At 43.9% G+C, this 24,016-nt stretch overlaps 1 protein-coding gene and 1 long non-coding RNA gene across 4 annotated transcripts in view; one reads left to right on the top strand and one right to left on the bottom strand.

The window, feature by feature from the left end:
• Positions 1-24,016, top strand: part of CWC27 (CWC27 spliceosome associated cyclophilin) — a 226,962-nt gene that overhangs the window by 191,312 nt on the left and 11,634 nt on the right. The window contains exon 14 of one of the 2 annotated variants that reach the window (XM_075932398.1): positions 15,911-16,403. The exons of the other annotated variant lie outside the window; for it this stretch is intronic. Coding sequence (XP_075788513.1) covers positions 15,911-16,073 — 163 coding nt within the window. The 3' untranslated portion in view covers positions 16,074-16,403. Of the gene's footprint in view, positions 1-15,910; positions 16,404-24,016 lie in introns of those variants that run through there. 2 annotated transcript variants of the gene reach the window in all.
• LOC142829941 (uncharacterized) overlaps positions 7,466-24,016 on the bottom strand; it is a 90,244-nt gene continuing 73,693 nt past the window's right edge. For both annotated transcript variants that reach the window (XR_012904887.1, XR_012904886.1), the window contains 3 exons: positions 10,496-10,687; positions 8,965-9,070; positions 7,466-7,737 (listed from right to left, as the gene is read on the bottom strand). This is a non-coding gene — a long non-coding RNA (uncharacterized LOC142829941). The remainder of the gene's footprint in view (positions 7,738-8,964; positions 9,071-10,495; positions 10,688-24,016) is intronic.

Below are 24,016 nucleotides of genomic sequence, written 5' to 3'. Positions count from 1 at the left end.
TGTTGAGTTACATTTAAAAAAATTAAAATGAGGCAACAAGCCTTGGTATTTCTAGTCCTTACAAACCTTTCTTCTCCCCACCCCCTCTCCATATCAACCTTGTCCTTTGCAAACAATGGAATATTTGCAGTTTTAACCTGGAGATTACATAAAGTTCCAAATTCTCAATTTTAGTTTTGCAATAAGTATTTTTGTGAAAAACTGATTATTAGTCATTTGATGACAATATCTGAGTTGAGAATATCATGTTAAGAATCCCTAAAAAGTACCTGTCTAAAAAGACATGTATCTTATGCTCCAGACCCTGGCCAGGAAAAAACAAAAACCATATTTGGGGGTTACTTCCTTGATATTTTGGAGAACCCACAAATTGCTGCTGTGACAACGTTGTTTCTTCCTGTTCAGCACTTCAAATAAAAATGCTCATTCAGCCTAGACAAGAGTCTTTTTTCCTCTAAAGGAGGTAATAACAAGGGTTCTTTATTAACTGATCAAAATGAATATAATTAGTCATCCTTCTGAAATTATATGCTAAATATTCTGATGAAACTAAGCTGATTTGATCTTTCTTCAGTGCTTGTTATGTACAGTGTTCTTTTCCAATATGCTAATCAATGCTATGAGAAATCTATTATCTGACTTTAATGCAGATATATGTTTATTAATTTCATTTTCAGTTTTCCTTACTTAGAAATTGGGAGATTTTTGCTCTATGCATGAACCTTAATAATAGCCTGACTTTTATTTGAATGATTCAGTAATTGTTCTTGTTTGGATTTTAGACACTGTATATCCTTTATTTTAGTTCTGCTAATTAGGTTTCATGTTTTTGTACTCAAAGTCTATTCCCTTTTGATTAAGTAAAAACACCTGGTTTGCCATCTTTAATACATGATAGGCTTTTCAGGTCTTGCAGAAGTAGTGTAACCCACCAACAGTATTTAAAATGGCACCTTTGTCTAGACTGAAATTGTAATGACAATTTAAGGTAATTTTTGTGATTCAGTATTATAATGATCCCTTGAGGACAGTCTAAAAGAAAAAAAAGAACAAAAAGCTAGTTCCATCTATTAAACCAAGATCAATTTGTTAATGAGCCATGCTTCTTTAAATGAAGTGAAAGCTATGCAATATTGTCTTGGGATATGGAATAAAGCCACTTCCACAAATTAAATCAATTTTATAAAAAGGACTAAAAACATACTGATTTCGGTTTAAATTCCTTATCAATATATTGTGTGGTGATTTTCTCAGTATTATCTTCCATTTTCATTCTGTCACACCATGAATTCAGTACTGTGGATGCTAACTCCACAGATGTTGGAAATGTTTTTCTAACCATTCCAGGACTTCTGGTACTCACCATAAATTAATATTTTTAACACATTTATTAGAATTCTGCTGTTTATGTGCAAATCAACCTTAAATTCATGGGTTTTTAATAGCACTGTCAGTTTAGTGAAACTGAGATAAGAGAGGTGGAAGGTTTTGAAGCAGCACAAGAACTTGGAGTAAAGCAGAGGTAATCTGGTAATGGAGAAAAAAGCAGTAAAGTGGGGAAGAGGTTCACAGGAATGGGAAGAGGTGAAACTAAGGACAGTGTAACAAGACAGATAACTGTCCACTGCCAACTGATTTTACTTTGTCACCAATTGAATTATGTTAAATAGATTATTAGTGACAGTGAATTCCAAAACTTATGGAAATGAGAAGATCATGATTGGTAAAATATGTCCATGATGTGTGGAAATGTGTTCTAGGGAGAGAAGATAGAGTTTCTGTTGCAATAGAATAAGTGCTGCTAGGGTAGGGCCTTTTCAGATTGTGGATGGGTATACAGAAATCAGCAAGTCCAGGAAGAATGCTTCTTGGGAACATTTACAACACTAACTGGCTCACGTAAACAAATGAGACCAAGCTGCAGCAGATGTGTTTGTGTGTTCAGGTTTAGAGTCTATTGACCTAGGAACTTATGAGGTCTTTATTAGGACTCAAGTCTCTAAGCACCTCCCAAGTTTAAGAACAGATTAACAATAAAAATCTCTCTTGCACTCTCTTTTCACCACTTATAGAAAAATAGTTTATTTTAGGGAATTGGTAGTTTGTTGTGTGTGTTTGGGGACAACATATATATGGACATATACATCAAACCCAAATGGATAGCTAGATAATGTGAACATGTGCCAGATAGAAAATACTGATGGAACATTCCTGATCTTCTATTCCAAGGAGCAACAGAGGTAATTGCATCTGCCTTAGGAATAGGCAGTGATGGCCTTGCGTGGCCAACTTGGGCCACTGACCAGAATGCCATGATTAAGGGGCTGCAAAAGGACTGTGCCCACCCATAAGGTAGGGGAAAGGATAAACGGGTTGTGAGAAGTAGTGATGTAAAATCCTGTTTGAAGGGGAGGCGCCTGTCTGTCACACAGAGGGCCCAGCCTACACACACATTTTTTTACAGTTCTCTCTCAGTTGCTTTTAAACCAGATTAGTTCCACTGGTACTAGAAATGGTGAGAGCACTACTGCAGTGTTTCTGAAACTCTGTTCTGTGGCACAGTTCAAAATGGCTGCCCTTAAAGGGGCAAGCAACCTTATTTTTCCTCAACAAAAAATCTTTGGTGTTCTGCATAAACAAAAATTATTGTTTCGTGTTCCTTGGTCTTAAAAAGTTTAAGTAACACTGCACGAGTGTATACTGACAGCCAGATCAGTTCTAAAAGCTTTCTTCTTAGCTGTGGTATATCAACTTAGAGGGGGGAGCTGCAGGCTAAATTTTGTTTTACAATGTATATAACACTGCCTTCTTAAAAACCTTGCTGCATTTTCACATTACTTTTGCCATTCTGGTTTTTATTTTGTTTGTTTGTTTTTGTGTCTCATTCTTGTGTTTTCCCTCATTCTCTTTAACTAGATTGGAATTATTTGCTTGTTTTTAATTTTCATTCTTTTACCCTTTTCTCTGGCTTTTTTTTTTTTTTTTTTGTCCTTTTTATTTTCCATTATACTTGCATTTTGGTTAGCCTTCTTTTATTCTTTTTGTTTTTCTTACTCATTTTTTTCCTTTTTCATTCTTTACCTTTCTTCCTCAATTTATTTTTCTTTGTTGATCTCTTCTGTTTCTCCTCTTCTTGTGCCACCCGTTACTCTGCTGGAAGTGAAAAGCGTGCCAGGGAGTTCATTCTTCCAGAACAGCTAACTTTTTTTTCCCAAGGAAGAAAAGCTTCTTTTGCTTTGATCTGTGGATTCACTTGTCTGTTTTGTCTGTCTGTTCATATGGGCTACTGGTCTATCTACTAGCTATATATCATAAGAGTGACAGGAGGAAAACGTTGCAGTATTTTCCATTATTCATGCTTGTAGTTTCTGATTTCACTGTATTTTCAGAAACGTTAGATTCTCCCTAACAAATTATTTGGAAATCCTTGCAGATATAGCCAAATGTATATGCAAATAATGATCAGAATCAAGGTTCCCTTTAAGCTGCATAGCAGCATGGCCCTGTAGCTGCTTAATGAGCCCACCCAGGGGCTCAGAGCCGCTGCGCACGGAGCTGCTTTGTTGAGGGAGGTGCACTTTCCCCTCTCCTTCAGCAGCAGCTCCCTGCTAAGGACATCCCCTAGCTAGGTAGCTCCATGCACAGCAGCCCTGAGCCCGTGGGCAGGGCTCATTAAGCAGCTGCAGGGCCATGTAGCTTAGAGGGAACCTTGATCTGAACATTATAAATCTTAGATGTTTTAAACTGATGGAGTGAACCAACAATCCATGTAAAATACAGTGGTGATAATTTATAATACGTATGCCATTCATTGTGATTAACTGTTTTTGCTTAAAGATGGAAGTTTTTGTATATGCTCTAGGTATGTCTTTACCTGTTAGTAGGAGTTATAGCAGGACTACTGCTAATTAGAATGTGAAAAGCTGAGCCTGCCTGGCTTGTCTCAGTGCTTCAATAGCTGACCCAACAGCCACATTGTTAGCCAGCCTGTGTTTTATATATGCACCCACTTTTGTGCTTCCAATTTTAATAGATGTGCAGTAACCTGATTTTGACCTGAAAACATTGGTGTGTACAATTTTAAAAGCACTCAAGATGAAAGATGGCAGAACTTGTTCTCCTTGCTATTTGTAACTAAGTTCTTCACTGGACTACACACCTCAACTGAGGGTAAAGTCCCGTCAGCAGCAGAAAAACAGAAGACATAGAAGAGAAACGAGTGTGTACGCAGAAGTAATGGTTTTTAAAGACAATTTTGTTGCACAGGATACAGCTCCCGGAATAGCTACAGAACCACAATACTAAGTGAATGAGAAGGGAACATGACTATTTTCTGGAGGACAGATTGTTGTGGGACATAGAACCAATTCAGGGTAGTTGGTGGTGTTCATGGTGCAGATACAGATGGCGGAGCATTGTTTCAGGGCCCAAGAAACAGGCCAGGACTAGTAGAATTGCATCATAATGCAGTGTTGGTATGATGAGCAGTGGCTGCAGAACTTTCAGATGCACAAGGTTCCACCTGGATCTGTGTGCACAGCTCACCCCAACTCTCCAACTGAGAAACGCCAGCATATGGAGCTGCACTGACAGTGGAGAAGTCAGTGGAGATTACAGTATGGACACGTGCAACATCAGATTGCTATCAGTCATTTGGGAATTAATTTGGCTTTAGGATATCCACTGCAGGAAGCATGCAAGGTGATGACGTTTGACAATATGCAGGACATACTGGATGGACTTGCAACACTGGGGTTCCAAACTGCAGTGGCATGATAGATGGTGTGTATGTTTGTATTTTGGTGCCAAATCATCCTGTATACCCTGAGAACATCAAAAGAAAGGACCACGTTTCTATGGATATGCATGCATTGCTGGATAACCTCCCGCCCTCCCAGTTGATTACCATTGTGGATGTTGAAATGCCAATAGTGATCCTCGGGAATTGACTTTATACCCTGGTGATTAGGGGACTTACCTGTTCAGGTTTGAAAAGTAACAGAGAAGTAGCCGTGTTAGTCTGATCTTGGTAAAACAAAAACAAAAAAGCAGTCATGTAGCACTTTAAAGACTAACAAGATGGTTTATTAGGTGATGAGCTTTCGTGGGGCAGACCCACTTCTTCAGATCATATTCTGAAAGTGAATTGGCATGACTATTATATAACAGAGGTTTGTGGAAAAACTATTTCTTTCATTCAGGAAGAGTGCTTCTTCTTTGAGGAGAGTCCCCATGGGCCAGCGCCGCTGTGCCCATGGTCAGCAGACTTCTAGTAGCAGTGCCCTGTGGTTGGCTGTGCGCGTGGAGTGCTGGCATGTGACAGTTGGAATGGTCATCTCGTGCACCTAGCCAACCACCTCCTCAGTTCTTCTCTGAACGCTGCCAGCTTCGGTCGCAGAAGAGCAGTTGCCGTCGTTTACCTCACCCTTAAATTCCGGTTAGACACTGTACTTAGGTTAAGTTGAATGGTAATAGGTTCAATTAGCTTTCTCTACCTTTTCTTTTTTTAAAAAGAGAGAGAGAGAAAAGGGGAAGAATCTCCCCAGGGCGTCACAGAAGCCATGGCTTAAAAGCAAACACACAGGCGGTCCCTCACAAGAGACCGTCTTACAGAAGAAATTTACTGGAACATGCCTGCTGCCTCAGATTTTAAAGTGAATCCTGCTGGCTATCTATATTCCTTGCTGATGGACACTCACACTGTGCATAGGACAGAGTCACAGTACGCAGCAGGGTAAGCACTGCCTGAAAGTGACTAACAGAGCCCGGAAATCCAGACAGCTGCAGTTAAAATTGATGCAGATGGAGTCAGACTATAATCAACAACTGAGAGGGCATCACCTCCAAGGAGATGCCCTGGGGGTGCCCAAGATAAGGGGCTAGACTACCCCTCAAGCCCCATGGACTAGGACAGGGCTCAAACGCCCAGAAAGAGGTCCTATTCTTCGGTGGCATCAGAATCTTCGTCAAAAAAGCACAACAAGCCTACTGCCGCACCTACCAACACTTAAGGCGAAGGACAAGGAGGTGGGGACTGGCACTCAAAAGAACCAGGACCCAAATGAAAAGGCACGACCTCCCCACTCTTCCCCCCCCCCCCAAGCACCCGCAAAGGGCAATCAGAAGACTTCCAAGCCGTTGCCAACACAACTGCCCCTAACGGCCGTGCCAAGGGCGACAATGACTGCAGCAACAATTGCTATACCCGCAGCACCTCTCAAAACACATAAGAGGGCGCTGACAGAACCACGAGGGATGCCGGCAGCAGAAGCGCTAACAACGACACCAAAGAGAGCGTGCTCGGTGCTGGCTCCTTGCTTAGCAGCACAAGTGCTTACAGGGCCAGTACCGCATAATAACACTAAGCAGGAAGAGCCATAGGGCATCGGCTACAATACCTATACAGCCACAGGCTCCATTCATAACACAGAGCAACTTAATGCTCCCCTCACCATGTCTGCCTCAATTTACCACCACAGCGGACCTGGCAGTGACATCGGCGCTGGGAACGCCACTACTTGCCCCCGGGGACAACCTAAGTTCCTCCAGGCTGGGATTCTCACCAGCATCCATGTCATTTCGCTCACTATTAAGGAGGAAGAGGATGAAGAAGGCTCACTATACAACAGTCTCCCAATAACTTCGTCCCCTAAACCATGCCAGGGCCAGCAGTGGCAGCAAGCACAGTGGCTCCCACAACCCATGGTACCAAACTGGCCTTACTGGGACCTGTGGTCAGCCTACAGACTTCTACAACACCAGATACCTCAAGGGTGCCAGACACAAGAACCCCCCCAAAAACTTCCCTGAACAATCTGCCTTATCAGAGAAGGAAGGGGAAATGGAGGTCACAGGCAGAAACATTAGACTCAATATCTAACAAGCATCTTACTTCCTCAACAACTGAAGACACAATTGTGCCCCCACCAAATGCCATGGGGGATGATTTCAGGTCCTTCTAAGACCTCTTTAGGAGGTTTGTAATCGCACTGGACATTCCACTCGAAGATATGCCCGAGATCCAGCACAAACCTTATAAACATCCTCCACACTTTGTCACAGAACAAGCTGGCCATCCCTATGAATGAAGCGCTGATGGACCCAGTGAAGGTTTTGTGGCAGACTCCAGCAACGATCACACCGACTGGGAAATGAGCTCATCAAAAATAATATATTAGCTCCAAAAAAATGCAGAATTTTTATTTTCACACCCTCCACCAAACTCCTTAGTGGTAGCGGCTGCTAATCAAAGGGGCAAGCAACAGATTAACCACACACCCACAGAGGACAAAGAATGGAAGCATCTGGACATACTTGGCAGAAAGGCCTCTCTCCTGCAAATCTCCAGATCAGGATTGCGAATTACTCTTTAGTGCTCTTCTCACTAAATACACACATCGTATATTTGATCAAATGTTGACCTTTATTAAAAAGATTCCTGACAACAAAAAAGAACAGTGCAAACATGAAAGCGGGGGGGGGGGGGAGCATTAATTGCTAGAACAGTCCTACAGGCAGCACTGGACGCAGCAGACACCATTGCAAGGTCCTTAGCGTCCGCGGTTGTTATGAGAAGGTCATCATGGTTACAATTGTCAGGCTTCCCGACAGAGGTTCAATCCACCGTTGAAGACCTGCCATTTGAGGGAACAAAGTTGTTCGCAGAGTCCACCAATGCTTCTCTCCACATACTTAAGGACTCAAGGGCCACGCTGAGAACACTAGGCATACAAGTACCTGCAAACAAAAAGAAGGAAGGAAAACCACTTACACAATGGTATAGACCAGCCCAATATAACCAGCAAACAAGACATTATGACAACAAAGGTGCAGACAGGGTAGGTGCAGGCAGGCCTCCAACCAGGCAACAGCGCAGCAAACTTCAACAGCCCATCAAGCATTTTGAAAGTTTGGACAGCTCTCAAGTTTTCAAGGCAGCAGTATGAACACTATACATCATTTGGCAGCAGACTATCTGCATTCTATCCAACATGGCAGAACATCACCACAGACAAATGGGTATTGGAGATCATCAAGATGGGTTACTTCATCCCTTTTACTTCTATACCATAACACCAATCCCCTCCCCCTCCCTCTTCAGGGACCTTGCACAAGAAGCACATCATCTCCTACCACTGGGGGCCATAGAAGAGGTCCCACAAAAACACAGGGGAAGGAGGTTCTACTCCCATTACTTCTTGACCACCAAGAAGTCAGGGGGATGGAGACCAATATTAGATCTCCAAAAGCTGAATCTATTTGTTCACTACCAGTGATTAAAAATGACAACATTAGTCACAATCATCCCAGCCTTGGAAAAAGGGGACTGACTATCCACCCTCCACCTCAGAGATGGGTACTTTCGCATCACCATACACCTATCACAGGCGATTCCTCAGATTCACAGTAGGGGACAGACACTTTCAATACAAAGTGCTACCATTCAGTCTCTCAACAGCACCAAGAGTCTTCTCAAAAGTCCTGTCCTGTCCACAGCAGCATAACTAAGAAAAATGGGCGTAACCATTTTTCCATACTTAGTCGATTGCCTAATAAAGGGAGCCACAGAGCAGGACACAATCTAAAGAAGTGTATTCTAACACCAACCCAGACTAGACTTTACAGGAGCACATTTAGACTGCACGAAAGCAATAGCGTCGCTCCCACAGCACAGATTCATAGCGATCAAGGCTCTAATATCGCTAATACAGGCCAGCCCATACATAACAGCAAAACAATGTCTACAACTACTGGGGCACATGGCAGCTGCCACATACGTGGTACCGTATGCTCGGCTGCATATGAGATCAATGAGAACTGTGAACAGACCACATATACACCACATAATCCACACTAACATGGTAGAAGAATCACCTTAATGTTTGCAAGGGGGTACCTTTTCAATGCCCACCTGCTATGATTACAATTACAATGGACGCATCGCTGATAGGATGGGGAGCTTACCTGGACAAAAATGTAGTGCAGGGTCAATGGCACAGAGACGAGTTCAACAACCACATAAATATGCTGGAACTCAGAACAGTTCGCAATGCATGCGTCTGTTTCCAGTCTATAATACAGAACAAAACAGTACAAGTATTAACAGACAATACCATAATAATGTACTACATCAGTGGTCTCCAACCTTTTTATACCCAAGATCACTTTTTAAATCTCAGAACAGGTGAACATCTACCACCCTGCCCCTTCCTTGAAGCCCCACCCTCTCTCTTCTCCTCCTGTCCATCATTTGCTATCCCCAGCCCTTACTTACACACTCTGATAAACAGTTTATTTTTAAATTATGCGATGTATAAAATTAAAATCACGTGTTTATAGTTATGAAATAAATTATCTGTTTTTTATTCATGCTATTTAAATCTAAAATGAAGCATTTATAATTATACATTTTGTGGGGACAGAGTTCTGCGGCTGGCGACAGGGGAGAGGGAACAGGGTGCTGGGAGGGAAGAGGACAGGGTTCTGCAGCAGGGGACAGGGTGCCAGTGGGGACAGGAATAGGGACAGAGTTCTGTAGCTAGGAACAGGGGAGTGGGAACAGAATTCTGTGTCTGGGGACAGGGGAGTGAGGATAGAGTTCGGGGAGTGGGGACAGGAGAGAGGGGACAGAGTTCTGTGGCTGGGGAGTGGGGTGCGAGTGGAGGCAGAGAGTCCCCTGTATCTGCCTCCTCCCAGGATTTCCCTGCCCCCAGAGGGAAACCACCACGTTCTTGCCCCGGGGCCGACCCGCGCAGGGAAGCCCCGCACGCGCATGCCTGCCCCGGGGCGCAGGGAAGCCCCGCGTGCACACCTCCCCCAAGGCTGACTCACCCCGCCTGTGCGGTGCAGGGAGCCGATGCTCCCTCCCGCAGTACACCCGGCAGAGCAGCTAGCGCCACTTCCGGAATCGCCGGAAGTGGCACTAAGCTGCGGGACTTCTGTCCATCCCCGGGAAGCCTACACTACCTCCATTTTTCACTGGAGGTAGGTAGTGGGGCTTCTCGGGGGTGGGAGGGAAATGGGGGCGAGGCAGACAGGACACTTCACGATCGACCTGTTGGTGACCACGGCACTACATCAATCGACAGGGCGGAGCGCAATCCTATAAACTGGCCAGGAAGCGGTTAGGTTATGGGAGTGGTATATCTCCAGAAACATAACACTCATAGCCACCTATCTTCTGGGCAAGGACAACATCTTAGCAGATAATCTCAACCGGGATTTCTCCCATAAACACAAATGGTAAATCAACCCCAAAATGATAAACCACTTATTTAACAAATGGGGTTTTCCCTCGATAGATCTATTTGCCACCAGCACAAACAGGAAATATCCATGTTATTGCTCAAGAACAGGACACCAATCCATGGGAGACGCATTCAGTATAAAGTCAGAAGCACCTCTGATGTATGCATTCCTACCATTTCTAATGATTCAGCACACTATCCTGAAAATCAGCACCCAAGTGCTGCCCAGACAGACCTGGTACTCTTACCTGCTACGGATGTGTGCTTGTCCACCACACCCCTTTTCACTAGTCTGATCTCTGTTGACACAGCAGAATGGCTGGAGCCACCATCCGAATGTACAATCTTTCCACCTTCATGCATGGATGATGCTTGGCTGATGCCTTCAGAGGCCGACTATCCACAAGAGGTACAGTGAATCCTAGTTAACAGCTGCAGACCTTCAACAAAGAAAACATACAATCAGAAATGGCACAGATTCAACATATGGTGCCTCAAACACAACTGCACTCCAACAAAATCAGGAGTGATAGAAGTACTTACTTACCTGTTAGAACTACACAGAATAGGTCTTTCAATAAGCTCAACGTACACCTCACCACAACAACGTCACTGCATTCCCTAATAGATGGCTACTCAGCATTTATTCACCCATCCACCAAGAGGTTCCTACGGGGTTTACGAATCACATTCCACAGCAACAAGACCCATTTCCAGCACGGAACCTCAACCTCCTCTTAAGGGCTCTTATGGGCAAACCATTCGAGCCACTACATGCTCATTACCAGGGCTCGACAAACAATGTAGTCTACTCGCCTGGGGCGAGTAGATTACACCCCAGAAGAGCCGGCGCAGAGCGATCTGCACATGCGCAGAACCACGCGGCTGGCGAGTGGGGCTCACCACCGCTTGGCGAGCCCTGCTCATTACTACACTGATCAATGAAGGTAGCCTTCCTAGTGGCAATTACATCAGCAAGGAGCAGGGGGAGATAGGAACACTTATGACACAACCACCTTATACAGTCTTCCATAAGGACAAGGTGGTACTTTGAACTCACCCTAAATTCCTTCCACAAGTAATTAGCTCCTTCCATGGTAATGAGCCAGTATACCTACGTGTCTTCTTCTCAACGTCCCATAAAGATGACAGAGAAAGAACATTACATACCTTAGACGTCTGCAGAGCAATCGCCTTCTATCTTCTGCAGAGTCCTGCCGGAAATCCCCAAGACTATTCGTCTTATCCACTGACAGGTCAAAAAGCTTGCCCATATCCAAAATAGGCTTTCTCAGTGGATATTAGAATACATACGCATGGCCTAAAACATATTCAACAAAGAACCCCCCACGACCATAAGGGCTCACTCCACGACAGCTATGGCAATGACAACAGCCTTCCTCAGTGGAATCCCAACCCAGGATATCTGTAAAGCCGACACATGGGGTTCAGTTCACACATTTACACAGCATTACACAATACAATCATTTGCAGAAACGGACACACACTTTGGCAGAACTGTACTCACAGTTAGTGAGTCAATAATGCTGAAGCACCCTCCACCGAACACGAACACTGCTTAATAGTTGCCTAAGGTGGAGCACCCATGGGAACACTCCTTGAAGAAGAAGGAAACATTACTCACCAGGTGCAGTAACTGTGGTTCTTCGAGATGGTTGTGCCTGTAGGTGCACCACCACTCACCCTCTTCCCCTCGACTTTGGATCTGTCTCCTTCTGGGTCAGAAGGAACTGAGGTGGTGGTGTGGGGTGTGTGCGTGAGATGAACATTCCAACTGTCACATGCCAGTGCTCCGCGCACACAGCCAACCACAGAAGTCTGCTGACCATGGGTGCAGTGGAACATCTAAGGTGGAGCACCCACGGGGACAGCCATCCCAAAGAACTACAGTTACTGCACCTGGTGAGTAACCTTCTCTTACATGTCAAGATTCCTTTGATACGATCTGTAGGCTCTTCTTCCTGTGACACAAACTGGGAATTGGGCTGGCTTCCTGCATGGTCCACTTTTGGGGTCCCAAGTTCTGAAGAAATTCTGACTGTTGGAGAGACATCTTCAATATCCCTTCCCATCATCCTCCTCTGTCTTATATTCTTGCATTGAGTCTCCACACGGCTGTTGGTCTCTATCATGTCATGCAAGCTAAAAATACCTGCCCACATATCTATTAAATGGACTGGTCAAATGGCCAACAATAGATTTTTTTTTTCTGTCGTCCTTCCTGTCTTTATATGTTTGCCTTAGCTATTTAATTTTTATACAGCACTAAGGAACATCCCAGTAGTTACCCTGTTCAGCCATCTGTTTTAAGATCTCCTCTAATAGTTTCCTATCATGGCGGCAGGCCACAAAAGCTGCTTGCACACTCCTTTCTCTCCAGGGGGCAAGATGATAAAGGTTCACAACGCAGCTTCAAACAGTTACTTGAAGCATTATTGTAAAACTGTAGGAGGACTGTCAAAATTGTGTGCAGCAGCATTATATCTACATGAACAATAATCTACACTAAAACATAATTTGCACTGAAATTAGTACATTTGGAAAACAGGATTCCAGAATTTGCAACAAGTAGGGAGAGAATATGCTTTAAAGGTTTGCATTAATGGGATTTTTTTAGTCCTCACTAACAACTTAGCATGGACTAAAGCTGTGGTCACCAACCTGTTGATCACGATCGACTGGTCGATCGCAAGGCCTCGACCAGTCGATCGCGAGGCGTTCGGGCAACCCCAGCCCCCATTTTCCCCCCACCCCCGAGAAGCCCCACTACCTACCTCTAGGCTTCCTGTGGCGTGGACAGAAGTCCTGTCTGAAGCCCGCGTTACTTCTGGGAGTTCTGGAAGTGCGCGAGCTGCTCCCCTCCCACAGCTCTGTTGTGTGCTGAGGAAGGGGAAGTCGGCCCCAGAGGAGGAGTGCGGAGGCTTCCCTGCGCCGCCAGCGCCAGAGGGGTGAGTTGAGCGCAGGGATTTCCCTGCGCCGGGGTTTGGGTGGGCCGCACCGCGGGAGGGGGGGTTGGCCCCGCCATGGGACGGGGGTTGGCCCCGGGGCAGGCATGCAAGGGGTTTCCCTGCCCCGTGGGGGGGGAGAGAGAGTCGGGCCTGGAGGAGGCATGTGCTGGCTTCCCTCGGGCGCGGGGACGAATACAGGGAGGAGGCAGATGCAGGGGACTCTCTGCTGCCATTGGCACCCTGTTCCCACTCCCCAGACCCTACTCCCCTGTCCCCAGCCGCAGAACTCTGTCTCCATTCCCTGAACTCTGTCCCCACTGGCACCCTGTCCCCTGCTGCAGAACCCTGTCCTCTGCCCTCCCAGCACCCTGTTCCCTCTCCCCTGCCCCCAGCCGCAGAACTCTGACCCCACAAAATGTATAATTATAAATGCTTCATTTTAGATTTAAATAGCATGAATAAAAAACAGACCATTTATTTCATAACTATAAACACGTGATTATATATCACATAATTTAAAAATAAACTGTTTATCAGAGTGTGTAAATAAGGGCTGGGGATAGCAAGTGATGGACAGGAGGAGAATCGGGGGGCGGGGTTTCGAGGAAGGGGCGGGGCGGTAGATCTTCGCCTGTTCTGAGATTTAAAAAGTGATCTTCGGTGTAAAAAGGTTGGAGACCCCTGAACTAAAGCATACAAGATATTTCCTTTAAGTGTAGTTCTTGCTATTGCCAGTAGTGCCCCAAAACTTTGAGACCTTTCACAAAAGTGTGAACTAATAGTGGTTGCAGAATTGGATCCACAGACAGGAAAGGGAACACAACATTTATGTGTCATATTTATGTGTACTCCATTATTATGTTCATTGATTTACATTGAATGCCAGTGAATATTACCACATTTTATATGGAACTTTCAAATTTTAAAGTTGTCTTTTTTACCTTTTCAAAATTAGTTGCTTTGCATAGCACATCTCTCTTCTGAATAGGAAGAAATAGAAATTAATGGTGTGGGTGTTTATTCATCTAAAATGTTACAACCATAGACCCACTTAAATGTATAAAGTTCACATCACATCCAGTTCACTATATTGTGAGGTGGAAAATTATCTGACTTGTCAGTAAAAATCATTGTTTTACCACTGGTAAACTTGTCGTAAGTATGCACAATTTGTTTTGTCTTTTTCAGTAAAGTAGAACTATTGAACTTTATTCACTTTAAGATTTTATTTTGGCTAGTCCAAAATTTCATTTTTCTGACATCTTCTATACTAATTCCCACTTCAGTGACACCTGCTAATAAAACCAGAGTTGATTAAATCCAGGCTTTCCTGCCACTAAATATGCCAATAAAATACCTATGACTCCAGAACATGCTGATATTTTCAGACCACTGAGAATTTTATTAACTTGAAAACTATCAGTAAGGTTAAAATTTCAAATTAACAGTAGAAAGAAAAAGTTGGCTTGAAGAGCAGCATCAGAGTTTAATCTAAGAAAAGGCTTAGCAAAGTTCAACTTTTCTGTTTTATAATTTTGACAAATATCTCTTGTATGTACGCATTTTTTTCAATGTTATCCATTTAAATTTTTATGGTTGAGAGAAATTAAGGGAGCCATACAATATTTATTTAATGATTGTAAATGTTGAAATGCAAACAGTTAAATCTTTATTGGTATTAAAACACTGTGACATATATACAGAGTAAGTATTTTTCAATCAAACCCTAAGTTCTCAAGCAGTATTTTTCTGACTTTGCCTGCCTGCAAAGTTTGTTTATCAATGGAAATATGTTGTTGTGAGTTGGTGGCTGCATGGGGAAGTTTGGGTTTACCTGCATTTACCAATAAAAATCTAAGCCCTTCCAAGTTTATTTTTGAATGTGAAAGCATGCTCAGTTTAAAGTGGAACAGAAGGACTAATGTGATTCTATAGAATGCATTCCCTGAGCTTACTTTACTGTAGGAGTTTTCAGTATAAAACAGAAAAAGATCTACAATTATGCAGACCATAGCCATTTAAAAGGGAAGGTCCAAAGTGACTAATAGGAAAAAACACGCTGAGTTTCCGGGAAGATTATGTTTAATACAGGCAGTCCCCAGGTTACATGGATCCGACTTACATCGGATCCCTACTTACAAACGGGGTGAGGCAACCCCGCACTAGCTGCTTCCCCCCAGCAGACCAGGGAGACGCGAAGCTAGCGCCCCCCGCAGCAAACCAAGGAGACGCAGAGCAGCTTTTCTCAGCAGACACCTCAGCTTGAGAATAAAGGACTGAGGGAAGTGAGGTGTGGGAGAATAAAACTGAGCTCTGGAGAAATGTTTGGCTAGAGTTTCCCCTACAATATGTACCAGTTCCGACTTACATACAAATTCAACTTAAGAACAAACCTCCAGTCCCTATCTTGTACGTAACCCGGGGACTGCCTGTACATCAGGGAAAGTACAGCAAATAAAAACAAGATGAAGGGACCCTATACTAAAAATAAAAGTCCATCAGATAACACTGATACTTTTGTCTTCATAAAAATAATTATCTTGTGATATAAAGTAGCAGTAAATTCATTTTTGTATTTTTGACCATCTCACCACTGTACATTTTAAAAAGCAGGGGCAGTGTAATTTATAATCTCTAATGTAACTTCTTTCATGCAGCAAGTTTGACGTATGATTGTTTGGATTTTTTTTTTAGGATGTCACATGTACTTCAGTTTGAGGATAAAAGCAGAAAAGTGAAAGATGCAAACATGCAGGATGAAGATACTTTTGAAATCTATGATCCTCGGAATCCTGTAAATAAGAGGAGAAGAGAACAAAGCAAAAGGATAATGCGTGAGAGAAAAGAAAGGAGATAAAATGAATGTAAACCTCTCTAGAGCTGGCTTGGAAACTGTAATAAAGCATTGGCCCTTTAATAGCTGTGTTCCCTGAAAACGTCACTTATGTGAAAAGAAATCTCTCAAGAACCTGTCATCTGATTTTGAAGTATAGCTATCTTATTTGTTTTATGAACAGTGCAGTAAAAAAAGCAAGTGCTGTCGGTATATAATCCAAGCTCTCTAAACAATTTTAAAATTTTGTTAAATATATAATAATTTGGATCACTATATTGTGATTAAATATTGTAAATATAATCAGAAGGTTTGTTTTCAAAATATTGAATAAAAGGCATTTTCCAAAATTAAGACATTTGGGAATGAAAAAAATTATTCACACCAGCTGAACAGGATTTTTACAATTAATTTTTTTTTAAATGGTAGGTTTAAATCCATTTACAGATAATTGATTTTTTTGTTAAACAAGTGGGTTCTTCGACTACATTGTATCACAAAGTTCAGAAGAAAGATTTAAAAATTCCAGACTTCCAGCACAAAGTGTACAATGCTCCTAGCTCTTGAAACGCAATCAAAATTTAATTTGAGGGTGTGGTTAAATTTTCTTCATCTTGAGAAACATCCAAAAATTACTTGGAAAAACATGATATCTACAAGTTTGGAAATGTTATTTCACTAGCTTGAAAACATTTTAGAATCCAAATTTAAACAACAATTAGCATAGAAAAAAGAATAATTTAATTCATATTTAAAAATGTCTTAAACTCCCAGAATGTCTAATTTCACTACTGATTTCTCAGTATTGCAGGTTTATTTAATTTTGAGATCCAGAAATTGCTAGCTTAATCTTAGACTTTTTATTAAAGCCTTTTTACAGCTAGCTTTTAGTGACTTTAAAACCATCAGAGAAGGCTGAAAAGTTAAATAACCATAGATCACACAGTTTTCTCTAGCACATAATGGAAGCATGTACAATAAAAAAATATAACTGAAATGCCAGGCAATGTAGCATTTTGGTCATTTAAATTTGTACGCTAAACATACATATAGTAAAGCAGTTGGTAACAGCTAAATAAGCAGACACCAAGGTCATTAAAAAGTGAGAGTAGATGAGTGTTTTGATGTTGTCATTTTTAGAACAAGTTCAATAGGGTATGGTGTCCTTATCAAGCCGCCACTACCAAGTTTCTTGATAGGGTCTGACGTGTGAGATACATAAACCTGTCTTGGTGTGTTAATATGGTCCAAATGGAAGAAGTTAGATTAATGCAAAATATTGCTTACATGTGCTCTGTAATCTTTGAGATAAAAAGAAAAAAAACTTGGTGTGAAACAAGTTCCTGGAGAAGGCTGTCAATGTTCTTCTTTTGTTCTGAGTAAATTATATTCTAGCAGGGTGTAGCAGAGTTAAGAGGGGTAACATTCTTAATGCTGTCATTCACAATAAAAAAAAGTGAGTCCAAGTTCTTTGTGATCTGCTTTAGAATCTGTAAATAATTTTCTGATGAACTGTCATTACTACTTACAAAAAGCAGAGAACAATTTTCCATTCACAGTCACATACTGAGTCACATCTATTTATTTATTGCTGCCCTAGGAGAGACAATAGAAACTTTTAGAGAAATCATTTGTTAAAAAAAAAAAAAAAAAAAATCAAATCCTCTCATTCCACAGAGGGAAATGACTAAGATTGTGCTTGCTAATGCAGTAAGCTCTGAAAATAATTATAAATAAAAATGCACATTGTTGAAATAACTATGATAATCCATATTCAAATTGTTTATGCACATTTGATTCAGCTGGAAGCATTGATATTATAATGCATAAATGAAATCTGTTTGTGGCCTTTATAGTGTCAACTTGTGTGCAGTCAAATCTTTGGAATTAAGGAGCAAATTAGATGTTAAGAGAAAAAAGAATAGACATGCACATAGGCATCTTAGTATACAATGACTAGAATTCCAGCAGATTATAGCTTTAAATGTTAAATAGCAAAAAAGATGTCACTGTACATGACGTGTACTTACAAAAGGTGAAATTCAGGAAGTGGGTTTTGCCCACAAAAGTTCATGATACTATGTAGCTTTTAATGTTACAGACTAACACGGCTGGTTACTCCCTCCCATGGGACGAAGAGTAAATGCTAACATCCCAATGTGAGAAGACTGTAATACTACAGACGCTATTCCTTCCTGTAGGCCTGCAAAATCCCAGACCCCTGTTCTTTTATCTCTCTCACCCCTAATATCTACCTTAGTTGTAAAGAACAAATCATGTATCTCAAGGAGCAACAGGATCTTGGAAGCCCCCTCGAACTTACTCTCTTAATTGGCTATGTCTACACTCCCGGCTTCTTACATGAGAAATATGCAGATGAGGCTATGCGTGGAAAATCACGGAGCCTCATTTGCATACCTAATGAGCCAGTATTCTGATTATTTTCAGGAATAATGGCATTGCGCAAGATGGTTTTTCTTGTGCAAGATAGGGCAGTGTAGACAGCTCCTTCTGGCGCAAGAGTCTCTTCTGCAAAAATAGTGGCTCATTAGGTATGCAAATGAGGCTCGGTGATATTCCACGCTTAGCCTCATTTGCATATTTCTTTCACAAGAAGCCACGCGTGTAGACATAGCCATTGAGTTGACCTAACAACCACTCTGTCTATTCATGAAACAGCCTAACACCCTCAGTCAATATACGCTTTCCTTGAATTCAGGGCATTACAGCCCAGTTGCTTCAGTCAATATGTCCACCCCTGTATGCAGGGTATTATAGCCCAGTATGTCAGTGGGGAGGACCCAGGTCCTCCCTCTTCACTGGGTTCCAGCCCAGAGCCCAGCTGGCAGTGGTGTAGCCCACTGCTTGCTTAGTGTGGAATCCTGCTGCAGCACGCTGAACGCTCAGGGAGCAATTCTTCACCCTGGGCTACTTCCTACCAGAACTTGTCCCATGTCCTCTCCATGCTCACGTGCAGATCCCGCGGCTTCTGTGTCCCCTCCTGGCCCAGTTGCACTTCCTCCCTTGGACCTCCTGGAGCACCTCCTTCCCCTTCAGCAGTCAGTCCTGACTGAGGTGCTCCAGAGGCCTTTATAACCGGCCTCCAGTTGGAGCATGCCCAATAGGGTGGGGCCCTCTCAGCCAGCCAGGCCAGGGTAACTGTGTTGGTTCCAGTACTGACTTGATTCACCTTGTCACACACCCTCCCCCTTAAGTGGGTATCAGGCAAAGGTCCTGGAGTGGGGGTCCTCTGGGAGAAAAAGTCTGTGTTAGCATGTGCCCTACCTAAAAGTCATAGGGCTGCAGTGATAAGTACCACCTCATGATCCTCAGTTTGATCTCCTTCATGCTATGTAACCATCACGATGGGGTGTGGCTGGCGACCAGTCGGAACGGGTTGCTCAGCAGCTTGCTTCAAGATGTCGACTGCCCATTTTACTGCTAGGGCCGTCTCCTCTACTGTGGAGTACTTTTGTTCTCGAGGGAACAACTTCCTGCTCATACTGAGGACAGGATGTTTTTCTCCTTCCACCTCCTGGGACAGCACAGCTTGTAGCCCCACCTCGAATGCATTTGTCTGTAAAATAAAAGGTCTCAAAAAATCCAGGTGAAACAAAACTGGGGCCTTAGTTAAAAGGTCTTTGAGGGATTGGAAAGCGCTCTCTCACTCAGCCAATCATTGAACCTTTCTGGGTTTTGAGTTTCTAGTCAAGTCAGATAAGGAAGCAGCCAGCATCCCAAAATCTGGCACAAAGCGTCAACAGTATTCCACCAACCCCTAAAATTGAATGATAGAATCATAGAACTGGAAGAGACCTCAGAAGGTCATCAAGTCCAGCCCCCTGCTCTAGGCAGGACCAATTCCAACTAAATCACCCGGCCAGGGCTTTGTCAAGCCAAGACTTAAACACCTCTAGGGATGGAGACTCCACTACTTCCCTAGGTAAACCATTCCAGTGCTTCACCACCCTCCTAGTGAAATAGTTTTTCCTAATATCCAACCTGGATCTCTCCCACCACAACTTGAGACCATTGCTCCTTGTTCTGCCATCTGTCACTACTGAGAACAGCCTCTCTCCATCCTCTTTGGAACCTCCCTTCAGGAAGTTGAAGGCTGCTATCAAATCCCCCCTCACTCTTCGCTTCTGCAGACTAAACAGACCCAAGTCCCTCAGCTTCTCCTCATAAGTCATATGCTCCAGCCCCCTAATCATTTTGGTTGCCCTCCGCTGGACCCTCTCCAATGCGTCCACATCCTTTTTTGTAGTGGGGGGCCCAGAACTGGACACAATACTCCAGATGCAGCCTCACCAAAGCCAAATAAAGGGGAATGATGACATCTCTGGATCTGTTGGCAATGCTCCTCTTAATGCAACCTAATATGCCATTAGCCTTCTTGGCTACAAGGGCACACTGTTGACTCATATCTAGCTTCTGATCCCCTGTAACTCCCAGGTCCTTTTCTGCAGAACTACTACTTAACCGGTTGGTCCCCAGCTTGTAACTATGCTTGGGATTCTTCTGTCCCAAGTGCAGGACTCTACACTTGTCCTTGTTGAACCTCATCAGATTTCTTGTGGCCCAATCCTCCAATTTGTCTAAGTCATTCTGTACCCTATCTCTGCCCTTAAGCGTATCTACCTCTCCCCCCAGCTTAGTGTCATCCGCAAACTTGCTGAGGGTGCAATACATCCCCTCATCCAGATCATTAATAAAGATATTGAACAAAACCGGTCCTAGAACCGAACCTTGGGGCACTCCGCTAGAAACTGACCGCCATCCTGACATCGAGCCATTGATCACTACCCGCTGGGCCCAGCCTTCTAGCCAGCTTTCTATCCATCTTACCGTCCATTTATCCAATCCACAATCCCTTAACTTGCTGGCAAGAATATTGTGGGAGACCGTATCAAAAGCCTTGCTAAAGTCAATGTATATAACATCCACTGACTTCCCCATGTCCACCGAGCCAGTTACCTCATCATAGAAGCTAATCAGATTGGTCAGGCACGACTTGCCCTTTGTGAATCCATGCTGACTATTCCTAATCACTTTCCTCTCATCCAAGTGCCTCAATATGGATTCCTTAAGGATCCCTTCCATGATTTTTCCAGGAACCAAGGTAAGACTGACCGGCCTATAGTTCCCTGGATCATCCTTCTTCCCTTTTTTTGAAGATGGGCACTACATTTGCCTTTTTCCAGTCATCCGGGATTTCTCCCGAACTCCACGACTTTTCAAAGATAATAGCCAAAGGCTCCACAATGACATTTGCCAACTCCCTCAGTACCCTCGGATGCACTAAGTCCGGACCCATGGATTTATGTACGTTTAGCTTTTCTAAATAGTTCCTAACCTGTTCTTTACCCACCACGGGCTGTCCATCTTCATCCCATCTTGCGTCACTTGGCGCAGAAGTCCAGGAGCCGACCTTGTCCGTGAATAAAAGGCAAAGAAAGCATTGAGTACTTCAGCTTTCCCCACATCATCTGTCACTAGGTTACCTCCTTCATCCATTAGGGGCCACACACCCTCTCTGATCACCTTCTTCTTGTTAACATGCCTGTAGAAACCTTTCTTGTTATCCTTCACATCCTTAGCCAGTCGCAATTCCAACTGCGCTTTCGCCTTCCTGATAACCCCCCGGCATTCTCGAGCTATACCTTTAAACTCCTCCCTGGTCATTTGTCCAAGTTTCCACTCTTTGTAAGCTTCCTTTTTGTGCTTAAGTTCACCAAGGATGTAAGCCAGTCCGGTCTCCTACCATGTTTGCCTCTCTTGCTATGCGTCGGGATGGTTTCTTTCTGTGCTTTCAATAAGGCTTCTTTAAAATACTGCCAGCTGTCCTGGACTCCTTTCCCCTTCATGTTAACATCCAGGGGATTCTGCCCATCAGATCTCGGAGGGAGTCAAAATCTGCTTGTTTGAAGTCCAAGGTGTGTATTTTACTACTCTCTTTTCTTCCTTTGGTCAGGATCCTGAAATCTACCATCTCATGATCACTGCTTCCCAGGTTGTCACCCACCTCCACTTCCCCTATTAGTTCCTCCCTGTTTGTGAGCAGAAGGTCAAGCTGCGCATGGCCCCTGGTCGGATCCTTCAGCACCTGTGTCAAGAAGTTATCCCCAACATTCTCCAAAAACTTCCTGGATTGCCTGTGTACTGCCCTATAGGTTTCCCAGCAAATGTCAGGGTGATTAAAGTCCCCCACGAGAACCAGGGCTTGCGATCTGGAAGCTTCGCTCACTTGCCTCATCTACCTCATCCACCTGATTCGGTGGCCTGTAGCAAACACCAACCACAACATCAATGCTGTTGTTTGCTCCTTTAACCCATAGACTCTCAACAGGTTTTTCTCCCTCTTTATACTGGAGTTCAGAGCAATAGTAGTGCTCTCTTACATATAGTGCAACTCCTCCTCCTTTTCTCCCCTGCCTGTTGTTCCTGAACAGTCTATATCCTTCCATCACAGCGCTCCAGTCATGCAAGTCATCCCACCACGTCTCTGTTAATCCCAATTAAATCATATTTCTTTGTCTGGGCCAGGGCCTCCAGTTCTTCCTGTTCGTTGCCCAGGCTTCTTGCATTAGTGTACAAACACTTCAGGTAACCAGTTGATCGTCCTATCTTCTCCATTCGAAACATGAGTCCTCCTTTCTTGCCCCTTCCTCTCTGCATTTCTTCCCGGTATCCGACTTTCCCACTCCCCTCAGGGTTTTGGTCACCGTCCCCCGACGAACCTAGTTTAAAGCCCTCCTCACTAGGTTTGCAAGCCTGCCCGCGAAGATGCTCCTTCCTCTCTTCGTTAGGTGGATCCCATCTCTTCCTAACAATCCTTGCGCCCGGAACAGAGTCCCATGGTCGAAGAAACCAAAGCCCTCTCTGCAACACCACCTGCACAACCACGCATTTATGTCCTCAATTCGACGATCCCTGCCCAGTCCTTTCCCTTCAACAGGGAGGATGGAGGAGAATACCACTTGCGCTCCAAATTCTTGGATCCTTCTTCCTAGCGCTACATAATCCGCAGTAACACGCTCAAGATCATTCTTGGCCGTATCATTAGTTCCCACATGGAGAAGCAGGAAGGGGTAGCGATCCGAAGGTTTGATCAGCTTGGTAAGCCTCTCAGTGACATCCTGAATGCGAGCTCCCGGTAAGCAGCACACTTCTCGAGATTCCAGGTCAGGACAGCAGAGGGATGGTTCAGTCCCTCTTAGGAGGGAGTCCCCGACCACCACCACCCGTCGTTTCCTTTTGGGGGGGGTGGCCGTGGAACCCCCATCCGTAGAACTACGCATCCCATTCCTTCCAGTAGATGGTGTTCCCTTCTGGTTTCTTCCTTGTGAGGTCCCTTCCAGAGCTTTCAGTACTGCAGAGCCTGTGGAGAGAGCTTGAAAGTGACTGCTTACCTCTATAGCATCGGGGGATTCCCGTGCTGGCCTTTTTCCCCTTCTAGAAGTTACATGCTGCCAGTTCTCTTCTTGGTCACGTACTGCCCTCTCTGGCTCTTCTGCCTGCCGTGCTTGAAGGATTAAATGCTGCCTTCTATTGAGGAAGTCTTCATCCTCTCTGATCAAGTGTAGGGTCGACACTTGGGCCTCCAGTCCTCTAATTTTTTCTTCCAAAATGTCGACCAGCTTGCACTTGGTGCAGATGAAATCCGTTTTCTTCCGGGAGGAAGACAAACATGGCACACGTTTTGTCATACCTCTTCCTTCATTGTAGGTGTGGTGTAATCTTTTAAGGTCTGCACCTTGTCTATCAGCAAGCGTAGAGGCCCTTATCCAATGGTGTAACCAAGGTAGGTCACTTTGTGTCATCCCAGATGGCATTTGCCAAGGTTTGCTGTGACCCCAGCTTCACCCAAAGTCCACAGCACAGATTCTAGATGCAGGAGATGTTCCGCCCATGTTTGGCTATAAATCACTGTGTCATCTATGTAGGCTGCCGCGTACGGATAGTTG

Source organism: Pelodiscus sinensis, chromosome 6 (assembly GCF_049634645.1).
Source record: "Pelodiscus sinensis isolate JC-2024 chromosome 6, ASM4963464v1, whole genome shotgun sequence".
NCBI classification, from domain to species: domain Eukaryota; kingdom Metazoa; phylum Chordata; order Testudines; family Trionychidae; genus Pelodiscus; species Pelodiscus sinensis.
The sequence above is the reverse complement of the archived record's forward strand: the minus strand, read 5'-3'. Positions and strand labels throughout refer to the sequence as shown.